The sequence below is a fragment of the Branchiostoma floridae genome, chromosome 9 (assembly GCF_000003815.2).
Source record: "Branchiostoma floridae strain S238N-H82 chromosome 9, Bfl_VNyyK, whole genome shotgun sequence".
NCBI classification, from domain to species: domain Eukaryota; kingdom Metazoa; phylum Chordata; class Leptocardii; order Amphioxiformes; family Branchiostomatidae; genus Branchiostoma; species Branchiostoma floridae.
In genome coordinates, this window is record NC_049987.1 from 3,755,355 (window position 1) to 3,774,832 (window position 19,478).

The 19,478-nt window shown below is 40.7% G+C and overlaps 1 protein-coding gene across 1 annotated transcript in view; it reads right to left on the minus strand.

Moving 5' to 3' along the window:
- LOC118423143 overlaps nt 1-5,141 on the minus strand; it is a 46,449-nt gene extending 41,308 nt beyond the window's left edge. Inside the window, exons 1-2 of the mRNA XM_035831149.1 lie at nt 5,056-5,141; nt 175-266 (exon numbers count right to left, since the gene is read on the minus strand). Of these exons, the coding sequence (XP_035687042.1) occupies nt 175-235 (61 nt within the window). The 5' untranslated portion in view covers nt 236-266; nt 5,056-5,141. The remainder of the gene's footprint in view (nt 1-174; nt 267-5,055) is intronic.
- Between the last annotated feature and the right edge of the window lie 14,337 nt (nt 5,142-19,478).

Sequence of the window (19,478 nt, forward strand, 5' to 3'; positions counted from 1 at the left end):
AGAAAGTCGGTCAACATTAGATTCTCCTTTTGAAACAAGAAAACTACCAAAGGAAGGGCCATGAAACATTCTGATGTATAAAATTAACTAGATTTCATTGTTTCTTCCATTTAAGATACATGGTAAAATACCAACTTGGACACTTCTCTCTTCTATGACGGAAGTAAGTTTTACCTGAATGGACGCCCCAAGTCAGGAGTGTTAGAACAATGACAAGCACGAAACGACGAGTCATCTTCCGTCAGTTCCGTCTGCTACTGCTATATCTAGAAGCAGATTGAAGGAAACATAAAAAAAATCATAAAATATACCAGATACCACTACAGTAAATATCAGTGAGTGGTTATTAAGAATGTATCTTGAGAATAAAAGTATCTTTAACAAAGGTATGGCATAGATCAACCATAGGAGCAATCTAGGATGACGGTAGGGTCATAAGAGCTAGATTTAAGAAATAATGGTTTCCACTCCTTATTTTATGGATGACATATCCTCCACAGACTACAAATTTAAAGAGATAGCTCAGGAAAAAAAAAACAAGGCGGGCAAAAAACAAGATTCCTATATTTTCCAATTTTGAGACCATCAACCTTGTCAAACAAGAATTGAAGCGACAAAACAAAGTATCAATCGATGGATTACCTGCCCTTGCTGATGTAGAAAAGAGCAGGTCACATGTGCAGCTACTTACACTATTGAACACACTTTGACTTTATTCAGACTTTATTTAGTAAATTCAGTCAATTCTCAACTGTCCTTAAACAAATGCAGAAAGCAGTCTAAGTTATCGGGAGTAAGGGACTGCGTGGAATTGACCGTAGAGGAGGGCTCGTTCGCTGACGGGGATCGGGAGGGCCATTGAATTTATAAGGGGCCAGGGGAGACCACGCAATTTTTTGAGCGGGGGGGGGGGGTAAAAACATACCGTCGAAAGTTCTCGCAATTTTGTAGTATGAATGATAGAAATTTCTTTAAACGTAGCATAGCCTACCAGCAAAATTTGCTTCCAAACATGCGGAAAATGACGTTTCAGAGGGTCCAGAATCACTCAAGATTTCAAATTTTGTCAGACCGGTCTTGTGACTCATCTCGGCTTCATCGCACAACTTAGTGAAAATATGTTAGGTAGGGGGTCCCTAACCATACTAGGTATCCATATGCGATGAAACCCAGTCAACACGTGGCATCAAACGCAAGCAATGTGTCTAAGGTTTGCTGGATCCCGTACGGTCTCTGAGTTAAGTGACTGCCTACTAGTATGAGAACACATTTACAGGGTTCAGACACTGACATAGTGACTCATAACCTGAACTTTCTGGAAACCAAAACTACTAGTAACCGAATTTTTAACTATAGGGTACCGTACATTATCTACCTCATGAACCAGTATATGGTTGATGTGCACATTCCAATAAATCCAACATATATTCTACCTATATTTTGCCAACTATTACAGCACTTGGTTGTGATATTTGCCCATTTTGCATATTGACCACGGCCGGAAGGTAACAAAACCTTTGGGCATTTATCATAACGATGTGGCCAACCGTGTGGCTAGAAACGCCGTGGCTTTTGGTAATATCACCCTTATCGAGACTGATATCATCAATTCCATTGAGACGAACTGCCTACTAAAAAAGAAAGACCCAAAGACATGGTCTATGGAAGGACGCCCGAGCAAAACTGGAGCAAAACTGGAGCAAAACTGTATCTACGTAGTATGAGCAAAGTAATCGCGACCCAACCAAAGATGGCTTGCAGAGTCACTCCTTGTTAATATTTCTGTAACCAGCATCTTTCATAGACTGCCAAAATAATACTAGGAATTAGTAAAACTAAATTGATAATTCAAATCAATTCCTCATTTCCGTATTTGGTATTTGCTTATGTTCAACTTTTCATAATTTACATGTGTTACATTTATCGAATTCACTATTGAAAAGAATATATTTATACAATTTCCTAATTAATTATTCAAATTAAACTCTCATCTGCATAAAATGCATATCCTTATGAACAATCTACCTGCATGCCTAAAATGATGCCAATCCGTTTTTCCTTTCTGCAGTTATTCTATTTGGAATGTCTTGACAAAAACACCCCTGCAGATTTGCAATTATATATTAGGGGGCTGAAACTTGCCCTACTTTGTCATAACGCTAAAAGCTATCCACCACCCAAATGTCAAGACCATAGCATGTCCGGGACAAGAGATACATTGAAAAATCTACTATGATAGAATATCATCATTAATTATGCACGTATACCCCTATTTTGCATTATTGGTATTTTATCTGGTACAATATTGTCTAAGGTACCTAGATACAAAAAAATGATGAAAATAGGTTGTTTACTTCTTGAGTTATCCTCTTCAGAAGTTTTTGACAAAAATGCTCCTGCTATTTCAAAACTAGTCGCTGGGGGCCAAACTTATGTCATTAATTTCTGACCACAAGAGCTATGATTTAATACTCAAAATTCGTGACCATAGCTTATTTAGAGCACGAAATATCAAAACCGGAAGTTGCGCTACAGTACCAAAAAAAGTTGACAACGGCCCCCAAATCTTATCATTTCCAGCTTTCATCACCCCCCAACAACACAATAAGTATGAAGCCAATATACCCAGCCATTCTTGAGTTATCTTGTTGTCAGATAGACAGACACAGACACAAACGTTATTGAAAATATAACCTCTATGATATTTCATGGAGTTAACATGTAGGTAATAACCAGTAGCAAAGGCAATGGTAACATGTAAATCTATTGTACACACTGTGCGTTTCTCCTAGGCTAATTCTGCGCACGGTTTACTTATATACACAAACGCACACACACAGATACCCACACACACACACAAACACACACACGCATACAAACACGTGCGCACAAACACACACACACACACAAACACACACACGCATACAAACACGTGCGCACAAACACACACACACACACGCATACACACATACACACATTGATCTAGTATACTTATAGGTCAATTCGAACGATTACATTGTATAAAAAGATTTGTGCTGCGTCGAATGTAGGTAACGTTAGAGGCTAACAACTACACGAAAAATAATTGAAACAACGAATCAACTAATCGACGAACAAGTAAACAAGCCCGCAACCTGCTTCTGATTTAATTGACCCCTTGCAGATTCCTCGTACAATGCCCACTGTATGCGAACGACTGTAAGTCCCTGAGTAAAGCTAAGGGCACAAACCGCCGTACGTGCAATTTGATCGTACGTTTTCTGGGGGGCCACGTCCACCACGTATTTCTGAAAACGTTCAGTACAGAGCAGGCGCGACGCCCGTACTGGCACATACGGGGGCGAATCCACAGCCCGATGGCACACAAAGTTTTACCTGCAGTTAAAGTTCTACGGCGTGTCTGCGTGCTCCCAAATCTGTCGGATTCCCTAAGATTTCGTGCGGAGCCGGTACTTACCACTTACGGATCCCAAAAAGATTGCCCACGCGTAGGCACGTACGGCGGGTTGTGCCCTTAGCTTAAGACCTACGTTACATTTCCAGAAAGGAGCCCTGCCAGCCAGGCTTTAAAAAAATACGGAAAAAAAATACGAAAAAAAAAAAAAGGTGAAAATAAAAATACAAAACGGACCAAAAGTAATTCAACAGCATGTCAATGTGCATATCTAATGGCATAAACTTTAATTTTTCGTTTCCTGGGCTCCTGGTAGCCTCCATAGCAGGCTCTCTAAGGCCTTCTTTGTCTCTGAGAGCCTGACTGTCGGCCTCGCGAGGATAAGGACAGCAATCAGCGACCAAGTACAGAATGAAATGGGCAGCAAAAGTGTATTATGAGACAAAAAAATGCCTCAGAGAGCCTGCTATGGAGGCTAGGCCCCAGGTAGGAAATGTGACATAAAGCCGGCTTTACAATTCATGCGAACGCCGGCCGAATTTATAGATCCGACAGACCCGCGTAATTTCAACATATTCCGAGCATCGGCTGTAACTCATGCTGACAATCTTCTACCTTTACAAATTAGACAGGGATCGGGCGACGTCTATCCAACACTAATGAGTATATATCTCCACATGAAACAGTAGCATCTCTTGGACATTGACGAAGTGAGAATCGACTAACCTGGAAAGCTAATATTTAGATCAACTTAAACTTCTGAGTCTTGGAAATATGGAGGTCATGGGTGGACGGGCACCCTTAAAACAATAATGTTTACAGGAATTTTGCGATGGACCAATAAAAAAAATCATAAAAAAGTTCTAAGAAATCGTCAGCGAGGCCACGGTAAATTCAACTCCGGTCATACTCCAACTAATCGGCTGAACTAAATTCTTGATTTGTAAAGGGGTTTTAACACCTCTGACCGCCCGCGGCAAAGCCTGCGAGGCCGATCAGACTAGGCGTGACGTACAAAAGACACATTCTTCCCTGAATTGCGTTGTGTTTGCTTTGCCCTTAGATGCACACCCTTTACCACCGTACAGGTGAGAGATTCTGCTTTCACAGTAAAAGAGCAAGTTTATTTTTTCTAAATATTGGGAACCACATCAAAGGATGTGGCATGAAAGGTATTGGAATCCAAATAGGTGGTGGATTGTATTTAAAGCAAATACAACGCCACATGCACTCCCTAAAGATAAGGGCACAGCCCGCCGTCCGTGCAATTTGTCCGTAGGTTTTTTGGGGAGGCCACGTCCGCCTCGTATAAGTATTTCTGAAAACACACAGACACGCCGTAGAACTTAACGTGCAGGCAAAACTTTGTGAGCCATCGGGCAGCGGATTCGCCCGACGTACGTGCCAGTACGGGCTACGCGCCTGCCCTGTACAGCCTGAACGTTTTCAGAAAAACGTGGCGGACGTGGCCTCCAAAAAAAAACGTACGGACAAATTACACGTACGGCGGGTTGTGCCCTTGGCTTAAGGTCTAGACCAGTGAAAGAAACCGAATCACAGAAGTCAAGAGGGCCGATCTCTTCTTTTTACCTGCCTTAGTGGCTAAAACCTGACTATTTTAATCGTACCTTAAACATTAACAAGAAGAAGTCAAAACTTACTCTTTTTCTGCCGGGTGTGATTGAAGCTGTCCGAGACGATAAGAGCCGAAAGTGTTCGGTGAGGGGGTACGTGAAATGACACCCTCTTCCCCCGTACAGTACAGCTCTGCAGTTCAGGGCTAGTCCAAAAAGCCTTATATAGCAATACGTACGCAAATTTCCTGTCCATCATAAACAATTTGCCTTTTAAGGTAGATGATTTCCCTACCTTACGGTGAGTAGGGGAAATCATTTCTATGATTGGCGAAAATAACGTGAGGTAGCATTTATTGGGAGGAGCTTATAGAAAATGGCACACCATTCCCATCGAAATAAGGGCCACGCTTGTACTATATAAACAGGAAATCTCAAGTGAGGCACGGCCTCAAGTGTAACGTTAAAGTCTACTACACAACAATGGAGCAGACTAACCATGAATCCTACTTTTCAATCGCCACATACCACTTAGTTCAGGTTTGTCCAAATACCTTCAGATTGAACTAATTTGACCCAGATCGTCTCTCTAACAACTCAATATACATATAGATGCTAAACATTCATCCATGATCAGCAACCGATATTAGTATTTAAAATGGAACAAAGGTGAGTTATTGTGTACATGATTGTACGCACCATTGCTCAAGCTGCGGGTAAGCAAAACAAATTCACTTCTTACGTAAGTTCATGGAATGTTGAACTCCTCGCCTTGTTACTCCTGAATAGCAGTCTCGGTTAAGTCCATGTTGGTTTTCACAATGTTCTCCGAAGGAGTGGCATGTGAACCAGCTTGCCTTTCTTTTCACACGGCAGCCATTGTTATTTCAAGGATTAGTCACTTTGCTGTTTGGCCGATGATCAACAAAAGTTGTGGAATATCAAACGCAATAGCCAGTGTGATAAGTGGGTTAGATAGTAGGTAATGACATCACTAATGCATACATGGTTATAATCAATTAGTCGTTTTCTCTACGGACAGTTTTAACCCTAAAACACCTGAGTAGGGTGATAATGAGCTCGAATTTGCAACACCTAGTCTCAAAATATTCCTCTTACATTGACGAAGAAAGGTATGTACAATGAACAACGATAAGAAATTGTAAGGACACTTTATAGACAAAAATATTCTGGGGTGTGTCTTTTGACCCCACACGGTCATTTTACTCGCAAAAAAATTAAGCGTTAAATTATATGCTTCAGGGTTAATAATACGAAGCTGCGAGAACTTACATTAAGGTTAAGTTCGGATTGCACTGACAGTCTTGTTCATATCGCACCAATAATATTTCTTTAATTTTTTACTGATGAAGGTGACAGATAGTCACCGAAACGTTTACGGTAAAATTAAAAGAAGGTTGTGAAACGAAGAAGACTTTGTTCTATTTATAGATTTATGTTTTTCATGTTTAAAGTAACTTACGACAACAAAAACATAGATACAAGGGGAAGTATTTGACCAGCATATGTTACTATATGAAATGTTAATCTGAAGCACCGCATATAATTTATCGATATAATATCAATATATATGTGAAATCTAAGACTCGTAAATTAACTTATCAAACATCACAACAATGTGTCTAAAACTGCCTTTAAATGTTTTTACACCAATGTCTTTGACATAGAATGAAAGATTTGAGCAATAATATAGGGTTAATGACCTGCCCTGAGGTGTAAACTGTGCCATAATTCATGACCGGATCCTATTAGTATTACCACCGAATGAACGACAGAGGCCGCCCAGCGGCTGATGTCGTTTATGAGGTGTATATCGCAAGAAGAAGTGTATATAGCAAACTAATAGCGGAACACGTGTTCAGGATACAAACTTAATTACTATTCAAACTAATTTGAATGACACATTCATAGAACAGTGATGTAAATTATCTTATGACGGAAAGCTTGCCCTGAAGAAAACATTTTCAATCGGATGATCATATTATTTAAGTATCGCTTTAGTTTACTAGTGTGTCATTCAAATTGACACAGTTTGTGTCCTGAACACGTCTTCGCTATTAGTTAGCTATATACAGTTCTTACGTCGCTGTTCTATAAGTGCATACAAATTGACATCTAAACATTACTTCGTAACATGATAAAACGCTAATAGCCCATTTTATGTCACTGACGTAACGGTATAGTGTGACCCGGAAACAGTTGAAAGTTGAACCTCGCCCTCTAAGCGAACACCCCGTATTTGTTCTCATTCCTGTATTACTCCGAGTGTGTAGACTAAACGAATCCGAGCGAAAAATATTATCTCAACCGCAAAGCGTGGTTTTGGTGGACCATAAATTCCCATATATAAACCATAACTTACCGTGATATGAAAAGGACTTTACATGAAATATTGTGTATCACTGTCATGATAATGCACGGAAGTTTCGTGACCCGATCGATCCTCGGACGTTTACATGTATTTGTTCTGAGTGCTCCGGTCAGGCTCTGGGTAGTCAAGGCGACCTCTAGCGGATAGCGGCTAGGTGCATTTTGAAATGTGATAGAAATTGTTCTTTGGGCTAGATTTGGGGGGGCAATTTTATTGCCTAACAAACGTGTGTTCTTACAATAGAAAGAAAAAAATCTCCAGAATTACTGTGTTTTAATTGGATTTGCGGACATAGAAGTTGTGTGTTTAAGCGTTGCTTTCAATGGGACGATCTAATTGTGTAATGAAACCTCAATACAAATTGAAGAAAATAAGAATCAACAATTGATGATGAAACGAAAATTTGAAAAGGATTTACTTTAAGGCTGCTCTCTTCGTTTATACAATACAAATTGTTATGTTATCTTTGACCGTTACCATGGAAGCGGCTGTACCAATATCTTACGGGGGTGTGGCAGGGTATGTTTTTTAGTAGCTGTGTACGTGCCCCAACGTTGTGCCCTTGGGAAAGGCACTTTTCTCACATCGCCCAGGTGTAAAAATTAGTTCCTGACTTCTGTCGGGGAGGTAAAAGAAAATATTACCTTTACCTTCTGTCTGTACTGTGTATGTGGCACTGTTGATAAGTTACTGACCTGAGTGTAGTGGCACATTGTGTATGTATGTGTGTGCGTGTATTTGTATGTGTATGTGTATGTGTGTGTTGGTGATAAAGGTGTGATCTATAAAATATTCAAGGCAAAATTTAAGCGTAGGTGTTTATTTTACAACGTCTTTGTGAGTCACCATCTTATATTCTCAAGATGTGTGTAATAAACACTGCACGAAATCAATAATTTCCAGGTGTTTCAAGGGACTTACACACCTGTGAAATGCTCTGTGTCCTGGCTGTGTACATGACTTTCCTGGTTCGGCGTGTAATGTCCTTGTTTTTTTCTTACATGCCTGGACTCGCGCTTGTACAGGAATTTCTAGGACCCTTACACCAGACGTGTAGGGGAAATAGGCAGACAAAGGCTTGGCGGCGCCTATTCTCAAAGCCAAGCTTGAGTCGCGGGTTTACTATTTACGGCAACTACTACCCCTGCAACCCAGCCTAGGCTATGCTTGGACAATTAATAAGCAATAAGGTTTACATTTTAAATACAAAATAAGGGGGAGTGTCGGGGGGTATTGAATGGTTGGTATGTCTACCCGTGACATCGTCTGACAGAACAAAGTGGAACAAAATACAACTATAAAAAGAAACGACATCCACATTTTTAGGAATACAATCAAGGTCAGAAAGAAAGGTCTACAGAATACTAAAAAAAACAATCATAATTAATGAAGCTGTGATTTGTTTGGTCCGATATTTCCAACTTATTTGGAAATCCTACGGTCGGCGCGTATTGAACGGGCCATTCATATTCATTTCTACATGTCGGAAAGAAATAAATGCTAGGGATAGATCTTGGCTTATAAATATAGGAAAGTATGTCTTAAACCAAGGAGGTTTCAACTTCCTTGCTTAAACAAACTCGTCATTTTCATTACATAAACAGCAGTTCGTTAGCCGGATGTGTATTGCATTGTCTAGCGCAGACAAAGGCCACAAACACCCAGCGTTCATTGAATCATTCTTATTTCTTCTTTAATCATTTTTCACTCACACTGAGATTCTATTTCAACATACATAAATCTGAACTGCTGCAATAGACTTCTGCGTGTATCGCGATAATCAGTTACGTGATCTGCCCCCTTTGTATGAAGAGCTAGGAAAATAAACTAACCAAAGAAGTTTAATTTGGAAATTCGTAAACTAGTGATGTACGATGTTTTTATAGAGTGCCTGTCGCGTCATAGCGAGGAAGTTGAACTGAAACGACGTTGGAAATAGGGAAAACATAGGACTGCGATCTGATTTATGGGCAGCTTTTTGTCAAAAGAATAGAGAGAACACGGGACAAAATACAGTCCATTTTCTTGGTTACTGTCTATAACTTTGGCTACTGTCGACGCACAAACTGAGTGAAATGATCTATGTTAAGATATACGAGGGGGGTTCAATAAGTTCTTGGCCTCACCAAGAAATAACAAGCACAACTCAGATTTTCAGGCACAACTTCATAGTATGAAGTCTTTTATCAATATCCTCCAAATTTCAAATCATTTGAGTCATTACTTTCCAGGCATTCGTTTTTTCTAAATTAGAAGGTAAGTGGCGAGAAAAAAGTTGTGTGAATTGTGATCAGACATGTGTGGGTCTAGTTTCCCATGCCATAAATTAACAAAAGACGTTGTCAAAATGTTTGATAATGATTCTCTTCCTATTTCAAGCAAAAAGAATTGGGTTTCTAACTTCCAGCAGCGCAAATTGACCCACACACTCAGGTCAGGTCAATTGTCCACGTTTTTTTCCTTCTCCCTCACCTAACGTTACTGGGTGTCGCCTGCAAAGTAATGATCACACTAATTTGAATTTTGGTACATATTTATATAAGACTTTATACTTGACATCTATGCTTCGAAATCTGAGCTGTGCTTATTATTTCTCGGTAAAGTCGGGGACTTCTTGATAACCCCACGTACATGTATAAAGTCTTATATAAATGTGTACCAAAATTCAAATTATTGTGATCATCATGTTGCAGGCGACACCCAGTAACGTTAGGTAAGGGATAACGAAAAAAAAAAGGTGGACAATTGATCTGCAACCTGAGGTGTGAGGTCAAATTGTCTGATCACACTTCACCCTTCTTTTTCTCCCCACTTACCTTCTAATTTAGAAAAAAACGAATGCCTGGAAAGTAATGACTCCAATGATTTGTAATTTGGAGGATATTGATAAAAGACTTCATACTATGAAGTTGTGCCTGAAAATCTGAGTTGTGCTTGTTATTTCTTGGTGAGGCCAAGAACTTATTGAACCCCCCTCGTAACCTCCTTGACTCGATGTACTAAATTTTTGTCCCGGGTTATGTTCTTGATTGTACAAACTAAATGACAACGTTGAACGTTAAATTTCTACCGATGTTTCAAGCTGTTGATAATCACAGCGGCATGTTTCACATCTCTCTAGGCAGGTATTGTTTTACTGTGAAGTGAAATACGGGTAATCAGGCAGCTCAAACAACCTCCTTGACGTGATTGTAACAATAGACATCATGGCTGGTACTAGCGGTAGTTCACAGCTCTTTGTGGTCTCATAACACAGTAATTATCCGCGACCCCCGTCCCCAAAAGTAGTTCGGGTTAAAATAGTGCATCGCGGTACTTGCAAAGGCCGTATTTATTCTTCCGTGCACGACAGCGAGGTGGAATCTGTGGTGAATAGTAGAGGAATACATCGGCGTTCATACTGTATAAGTTGGATTACGTCGCTTTTTCGGCCGGCGGGAATTTGCGCCTTGATATGTTACCGGCACTTCCTGTTCGCCGCCTGCAGTTCCATGACCTCCGCTGGGGGTCAAATCAAAGTGTCTGTTATAGAAAAACGAGCCGGCAAATCTATGCTCATCTTCAGATATTTTGTAGCTTGTACCCTCAACTTCAACATACTAAATTCTTGTGAATTGTATCTGCACCCTACTATAGGTTTTGAGTCGTCGAACCACCTCACTTTGGGGTCCTTAACCATGTAAATCCCCATACCCGAAAAACTGTGTTCTGAGACCTTCATCCACAGCGTGAATTCCCCAGGGACGGACAAGCACATTAAATTTGACCGATTTGTTGGTAATTGACCTCGGTTGACTTGAACTGTAATATTTTCGTTACCGTCTGAACCGCCGTTACCATGGCAACGGTCGCCTAGACGTTCCTATGCTTAAGTATAGGACTTAGTGCGGTCTAAAGCCCGCTCGACTCCCCCCCCTTTTTTCCGCCCTAAAAAAGACAAACCCCCAACCCCAATCACTCAGAACGGTAGAATGTGGTCTGTCAAGCTCCTTATAACAGAAAAAGTCAACCAGAATATCAAGTTTGTTGAGATAATGAGACCAATAAGCGGCCCCTCAGATAGTCCTTGTACAGTGCCGACACCTGTGCTAGGCGCCAAAGTGCAAAGTTGGCCATATCTCAGGAACCATTTGGATTTCTGCTCTAAAATTTGGTACGGTTTTGTATCTTGACTAGTTTTATTGTATGAACGTAAAGAAATCCAAGGTCAAGTTGGCTTTGTGTCTGTGCCCATGCAAATTCTTCAGAAAAAGCCAATAGAATTTCTCCTCGCACAATTATAGGGTCAAACCTTCGGCCAATCAACGTGCCAGTCACAATTTTCAAATTCTTCAGTTGAGTTGGTATTGTGAATTCCGCGTCTTTGCGTGTGGATGTGCGTTCTTGCTGTCCAAGTGTGTCTATATACCAGGGTGCGTTATCTGATGGTACCGAGGAACATTGGTCATTATTTTACATCAGCAAGGAGTTTCTACTCAAGATCGCGGAACAGGACGACAGGACGTCAGCTACAACTAATAATAACAGGACCACCGTCGGGCCAAAGTTCTCTCCCATGGCTGCAAGGATCAAGGAACTTCCGTATACAACTGTAGCGATGATATTGCAGTCGGCATGTGGAACTGAGTTTGCCGTGATACTGATAGCGAGCCTTTGGCCCGTCCGAAGACTCGCTATCACGGCAAACTCCCTTCCACAGCAAACTCCCTTCCACGGCAAACTCCCTTTCCCGGCACAAGAGAACATAGTCAACGTTGAAAGTCGCGGACCAACGCCCCCCCCCCCCCCAAAAAAAAACCCCAGCCCCGTTCCAAAGACTGCAAGGGAGTCTATGTACTACCCTGCATGCCGTCAAGAAGTGCATACTAGTAGCTTACGAAGACTAGAAGACAACAAGAGACCAGCCGGCATTCTATGACATACAAAATGCACTCGCGACTTCAACCTATCATACACACGAACAAACACTAATAAAAATTGTATTGTTTCAATATGAATAAATATATGGTGCTATTACAGAATAAGAAATGCGAGTAAGAAACTGCCGAATAAATGGGGAGGGGGGCAAAATCCAGAAAGGGGGGGGGGAGGGCGTCAGATCTCTCGACGCCACTTTCCATGACAAAAGGGATGCACTGGGTGAGGCAGACCGGGGAGAGATAATTAGGTGGTAATTGGCCGCTAATGTATGCATATTACGCCAACACACAATGCAACACACGGCTCATGTCCTGTTGTGTAAGGTTGTTTCAAGGGAATCTGTAAGGGTATTTCAAGCCCTTTACACGTCCTGCACACAGAAATGGTTCGTTTTCGCGAGATTCTAGGACATGTAAAGGACTGTACACGTCTCGTTTGCAGGCATGAAACCTCCGGATTTTGAAGGACATGTATAATTTTCAGGACTGTGTAAGTCAGTTTTCATCCTGGAAATGAGGCTTTTCAGTCAGTGAAACTGTGTATCATTTTTCATAACAATGGTGCACAGAGAACTTGCCTCATGAATTATTCAAAGCACATTCAATGCAGTGGTACTGTTGTTGCAGGGTAAGTTTACGACCTCTTATTAGTACCTAATATCTTGTTCTTTCTTTCTTTCTTGTTTATGCGGTTTTTGTCAAAGAAACTAGATAGCGCTGTTTTTTTGTCAAAGTTTCTATCTCATCACATGAATTCTTTACAACGACAGCCTGGTGTGGCAATCGTTACCTCTCTTTCGATAAGCTTTAAGGTCATAAACTGCAAGTTGGGGCACGCCCAAATCGTAAACATGAAAAGTCATACCGACTTAAGCTTTTGTTGCCGCGCCGGACTACTAGTCTCTACCAGACTCTAGCCTGACTCTACCAGACTCTAGCCTAGTAGTGATGGGGACCTTTTACCAATTTAGGAGTTAAAGGGGCATTCCACTCCATAAGCGAGTGTTATTTTATGATAGATGAATTTTTTTTGGATGCAAATACATCCGACTTTTTGCAGAATTAACTCATTTGTGTTTTCGATAATATCATTTTTTTAAATCCAAGGACCCACATACGGACCCGCTTCTAATGTACTGTGCCGTATGTAATTTTGCGACTTCCTTCACACTTTCTCGCTAACGGTAGTCGGGATAAGCTTCACAAAGCAATCATTGACGAGTAACTATCACAGATTTAGGGAAATACAAAAAGAGTTTGAAGACTATCTCATTTCGAGATGGGGGAATTTGGCCACTTAAGTATAAGGAGTTGAAAGTCAGTCAACGTAAAATGGCGACGCCAAAACTGCTTGTGTGGCAAGCGTTGGGCACGCTCCTACACAGCCTCCTCTAATTAATCCACGCCCGGGTTCCGTGGTGGTATCCCTGGGCATAGCGGGGCGCATTGGCTAAGCTTTTGTGCCCTGGGAAAGAGAACGTCTTTCCGCGCAAAGCATGCTGGGGGAAGGGATATTGCCCTGGGAAGGAGATTTCTGGCGCGGGCGGAGAAGGGCCAAACGCGTTCCTGTGCCAAACTCCCTTCCGTGACTAACTCTCCTCCCGGCAATGTAGAGGGGTAATTTTTACCCCCTCACGGCGCCACAAAATCAGGCACATTCTAAAGCTCCCTTAATATTAAAGTATCGCCATTGTAGCAATATTTTGATCCCTAAAATAGTTAACTTGCGTCTCGTCTTGTTTTGGCCCCGATAAACTGAACTTTTAATAGTGACACGCACACACAACTTACGATTTACTATAAAGGTAGTTGAGACCAAGGTTGAGACACACACAACACTAGATAAAATGACAACTATGTATTTCGTAGACTTTATTTTGTTCGGCTGGAGGAGGATTGTGACAATCTAAACCTATGGCTTCTTCACGGCGCTGGGTACGAGCGTGAGCGTTGGGCACAATTTATCGCTAAAAGTTGAGTCGTTTAGCTAACAAGAGCAACTATCGGGCATTTAGGAAGGTGCACAAAAAGTCTGAAGCTAAGCGACCCTTGGAATCCAGATATTTTGTCACTTTTATGGACCATTGTGCTCTAAAAAGGCTACTTTTATACATGGACAAATTACGACAGAATGACCCACAAATGTTCTGATGACGTTTGTGAACACACAGTCTACTAAAAGATTTTTTTTATTGCAACAGATAGATACATAACATGATGGCGGCACACTCAAGCTCAACATGCTTATTTTCAGGCCGTCATCAAAAACAAACTGAGAGTACAAAAGAACATTGAAACAAATACAGACAAGCAAAGCATATAACAGAAGTAATGTTAAGTAACACCACATAACGAAATCATAGAATATAAGAAAATACATTTGACTAGAAAGGTAACATTTGCAAGCAAATACAGAATGTTTACCTTCACATGGTCTAGCCTAACATTTCTACTTGGAAATTGGGGAGGGAGCCATGGACAAAATTGGTTTCCTTCAACGATATGTAATCAAATGTTTAAAAAAAACTTTGAAATCTATCAGGCCACAGCAAGTAAATTTTATGGATGACATCCTCTGCAGATTGCAAAAATAGTGCGATAGGGCGAAAAAAAACAAGATGGGTGAAAAAAAGTTGGCTACATTTTCAAAAATAGGCACCATAAAGTTGTGATGACTGTTGTAAAAAGAAGCTAGAGTTCGGCGACCTCATACCTCCATGAATATTTAGAGGTTTTGTAAATTTCATGCAAATGACTAAGACATTAACATAATTTATGCATGGTGTTGTTCATCATTGACAAATGTACACATGTCACAATTATCAAATTCCCATTATTAATCATAAAGAGGTTTTGCAATTTTTACATAAATTATGCAAATAAGTTCCTCATTACCATATTTAGTATCTGCTTATATTCCACCCATCATAATTAACATGTGTTACATTTATTGAAGTCCAGTTATTGAAAACAATGGAATTATACAATTCCCTCATTAATTATGCAAATTAAGTCCTCATTTGCATAACATGTATATCATTATGAACATCTTTGGTTAAGCTACCCGCATGCCTTATATGATGCCATTCCGTCAATCCTTTCTGCAGTTATCCTCTTTGGAATGTCTTGACAAAAACGCCCCTGCAGTTTTTAAATTAAATGTTAGGGGGCTGAAATTTGCTCCACTTTGTCATGACACTAAAAGCTATCTACCACCTAAATTTCAAGACCATATCACGTCCAAGACAAGAGATACATAGAAAAAACTGCTATGATTGAATGTTGTCATTAATTATGCAAATTTGCTCCTTTTTGCATAATTAGTATTTCATCTTGTACAACATTGTCCAAGGTACCTACATACCAAAAATCATGAAAATCCGTTGTTCCCTTCTTGAGTTATCCTCGTCAGAAGTTTTTGACAAAAATGCCCCTGCTATCTTAAAACTAGACGCTAGGGGGCCCAAACTTATGTCACTTCATCCTGAGCACAAGAGCTATCTAAAACTCAAAAATCGTGACCATAGCATGTTCAAAACACCAAGATAGCAAAACCGGAAGTTGCGCTGCAGTACCAAGGGGAGCCGCTAGGGGGCCCAAAATCTAATCATTTCTAGCTTTCATCACACCCTACCAACACACCAAGTATCAAACCAATCCACCCAGCCGTTCTTGAGTTATCTTGTTTACACACAGACAGACACACAGACAGACGAACGCGGGGTAAAATATAACCTCCATGACATTTCATGGAGGTAATAAAGGGACAAAACATGGTATCAGAGCCAAGAAGGCGTTCATTCCTGTATTTAAGACATGTACTGGTGTAGTAAAAGTGACACTAGTGTGGTAGACTGGCATCAACCAACAAAGTTGGTAGCCACACTCATAGCTTCCATATTGGTTTCACTTTTACAACTATCCAATAAGTTTCATTTCTACAACTACAGTCTCGGGTACCTTGGAAGTGTCCCTTCTACAAGTACAACTATAAGGCTACAACACATTTGCTCTTCTTGGTATTTTATCGTCATGTTGACCATCCCTGCAGAAGGAAAAAATTATTTTTTTTTTCCTTAAATCAGGCGAAAATTAATGCGCACGATGATGTCATCCATAAAATGTACTTGGTGTGGCCTTAGTCTCGTGCTCCGATTTGGTGCAGAGCGCGCGCGGCGAAGTTCAGTGGAAGTTGAATACACATGTACAATGTATAAGTTAGATTTTGTCCTTTCCGTCATTGTCGGTGCCGTCAATATGGGTGCGTAAATGTAGACAATTATTTTGCAAAAATTCAGCGGGTGTTTGCAGACGGTGCTGGTTTAGATGATACAGGTAGTTCCTAACGCCTGCCGGCGGCTAGAGTGAAGCGACCGGTCGAACCCGCCAGCATATGTATGTAGGAAAATCCCCCTCCCCTACTGCTATGGTCAGTCGCATATTGCTGACTTTTTTGTTATTATCCCCCCCCGCCCCCCACGATTAACTGTCAGTTATTGCTACCACATACATACAGAAGTCAAATTTAAAAAAGAAGATAAATGTAAATTCAAATGTCAAAGATACTTTCAATATAGTTGATGACAAGGGCTCAGACCTCACCAGCTTGCAATCATGCGGCATTTTATGTAAGGGCGGGGCCTTACATAACCCGTGAAAAATAAGTTTGCTTTTGATCTTGATCTTTTTGCTAACTGCTTGTAAGATTTTGACTGAGCAAGGAGGTTAAAAAAATCACTGAGTATAAATTTCTGCACAGAGCTGTCGTCTGAATGAATCGCGGGATTCATAGGATTGTGTACAGTAGCCAATTGCAAGTTTTGCGTCGCCAAGGAAATTTGAGCTTTAAAAATGGTTAACACGTTACGTTCGAAGCATGATCGCTACGTTGTGGCACATCTTACATTTAACTTACTAAAAAATCGCCATGCAAATTTAATTGTTTTAAAGATGAGGCATAAAACCCCTTTGGTTTGAGGCACGACGTATAGATTTGAGCTTGGAAAATCCCCGGTGGCCGGCTAACGATACACAAGCCGGCATTCGACGGATATTGATGTAGCAAACATGTCTGTATGAAACCTTAGATTCCCAGGACGTTCGCAACTTGATTGACAGGCAGCGGTTCGATCTGAGAATATGTAAATCACTAAATGCATCATAACACGAACATCATTGAAAGTAATTTCTCCTTGCATGTCCAAAGACAAACCGGGTAAAACACTGGCAACTTAATCGGAGTAAAAAACAAATGTGGTTCAAAGTATATCATGACTTTGCACTGAACTGACTGGAATAACAAGGCCGCGATTTGCCGCGTACTTTGAGATCAAATGCGGTGCCGATCAGACGGCAAAGGTCATCATATTTAGTTTCCGGTGTTTCCATGGGCGGGAATTTTGTTCGTTGTTGTGACAAAGATGTAGAATTTTGCGCGTTCATACTCCGGAGCCTTTGGCGTGAAATGAAGTTTTTACTGTCATTGAAGTACGAAGTAACAGATCGTGAACGTTGGCATGGCTTCACCGACCTTGGAATGCAACAAGGGGCGTAAACAGTCCCATTTTGTGCTTGTGCTGTGAAAGGCCACAAACTCTCCCGACGCGTATAAAGCTGTATGTAGGTGAAATGTACTTAACCGTGACTCCGTTTAATGCTTCACTTGTGAATCGGGATCAACCCAGCGCTGTGGTAACGTTACTGCATGATGAACATGGTGAACGGAAATTATGACGACGTACGATGGGGATGGAGGGCGTTCCACGTTGCGGTTTATCTTGTTCAGGTCAGTTTATTTGCGAAATAAAATCCTCAATTCCCTCGTTTGTGTTTTGCATACCTAATATGTCTCAAATTTAAATCTTTCAGTTTGGATGACGATCTTCGTGCGTAAAAGCCACCAATACGCAGTGACCTTGCGTGTAACGCAGAGCATGTTTTTGTGCACAATTTTTCTTGTTTACTCAAAATTTGGTTAACTATACACCATTCCGTATTCTCTCTGTCGACGGTATGCGTTTGTTTACAAATTAGTGCGTGAGCATGCAACCTTGTAAAAACAGTTGAATCAAAAGACTAGTGCTGGCATACAATGTATGACACCGTGTGTGTTGTCGATTTGACGTAACTCGATCGAATACAACATAGAATCATATCAATGTTTGGATAGCTTAGAGATAAGGTACAACTGGCTCGTTCAGGTTACTGAACTTAAACAAAATCAAAAATAATATGCCCAACAGACACTTAATCTTGACTTGATATATATTCAAACAATTAGTGACCTACCTCTCCACACACTTCGATACTATTTTGGGGTATTATATTTCCTTCTGCTGGCGCGGCGGCTTGTTCGATAGCTGCGGCGGTCGTTGACCTCGTTTCGAACAACGTTCCAAGATTCCAGAGGTGTTCTAAAGTTCGATTTTGTGTTAAAATTGCTATTTTTTTCACCCTTTTTTGCTCCATAAAATCATTATTTTGGGTCTATGTGGGCCCGAATGACCACGGTGCAGTGCGTTATGTACAGGCCTACCAGATAACTCTGGCTTTCAAGTTAATCCAAGCTCTACTTTCGGAGATATTCATGTTTTTGAGGTGCGCGGAAAAAAAGAACGTCTAAGCAAAAACAATATGTGTACCTTCGGTGAAGGTAAACATAAATATAGGTGGATATTCGGACAGACACTCCGGGCCAAGCTTGTAGGATAGAGATTCACTTATTCAAATCTTTTTGTTTCTTTTATGAATGATTGTACATGCTGTAGAAGTTTTGTGTTAATTGAGTTGGATACAAATGCAGACCCTCGGGTCATTAAATGGACTAGATCATGATCCGAGAGATCGTCCATGTTTATGGCAAATCCTACCAGCTTATGCAAATTGATTGTTCATAAATCATATAGTATCGAAATGTATGCCGGTTTTAAACGGTACCTGTTCCCATAATAAACGTCACGTCCTTTCCCAACCATCGCACAATGTATTGGAAGGGTCCTCACTCCTCAGGGGAATTCAAGAACTCGTTTGCTACAATGTCTGCCCTGCCTTTAAGCTTCAACTTGTGGTAAAATTAACCATACAAACTTGATTCATTCATAATCATAATCTATTCTCAGAGGAATTATAATACTCTGACTTCTGGAGTGGAATGCTTCGTTAAGAAGCTGAACAAAGCTCATGATCAGTAAATGAAGACA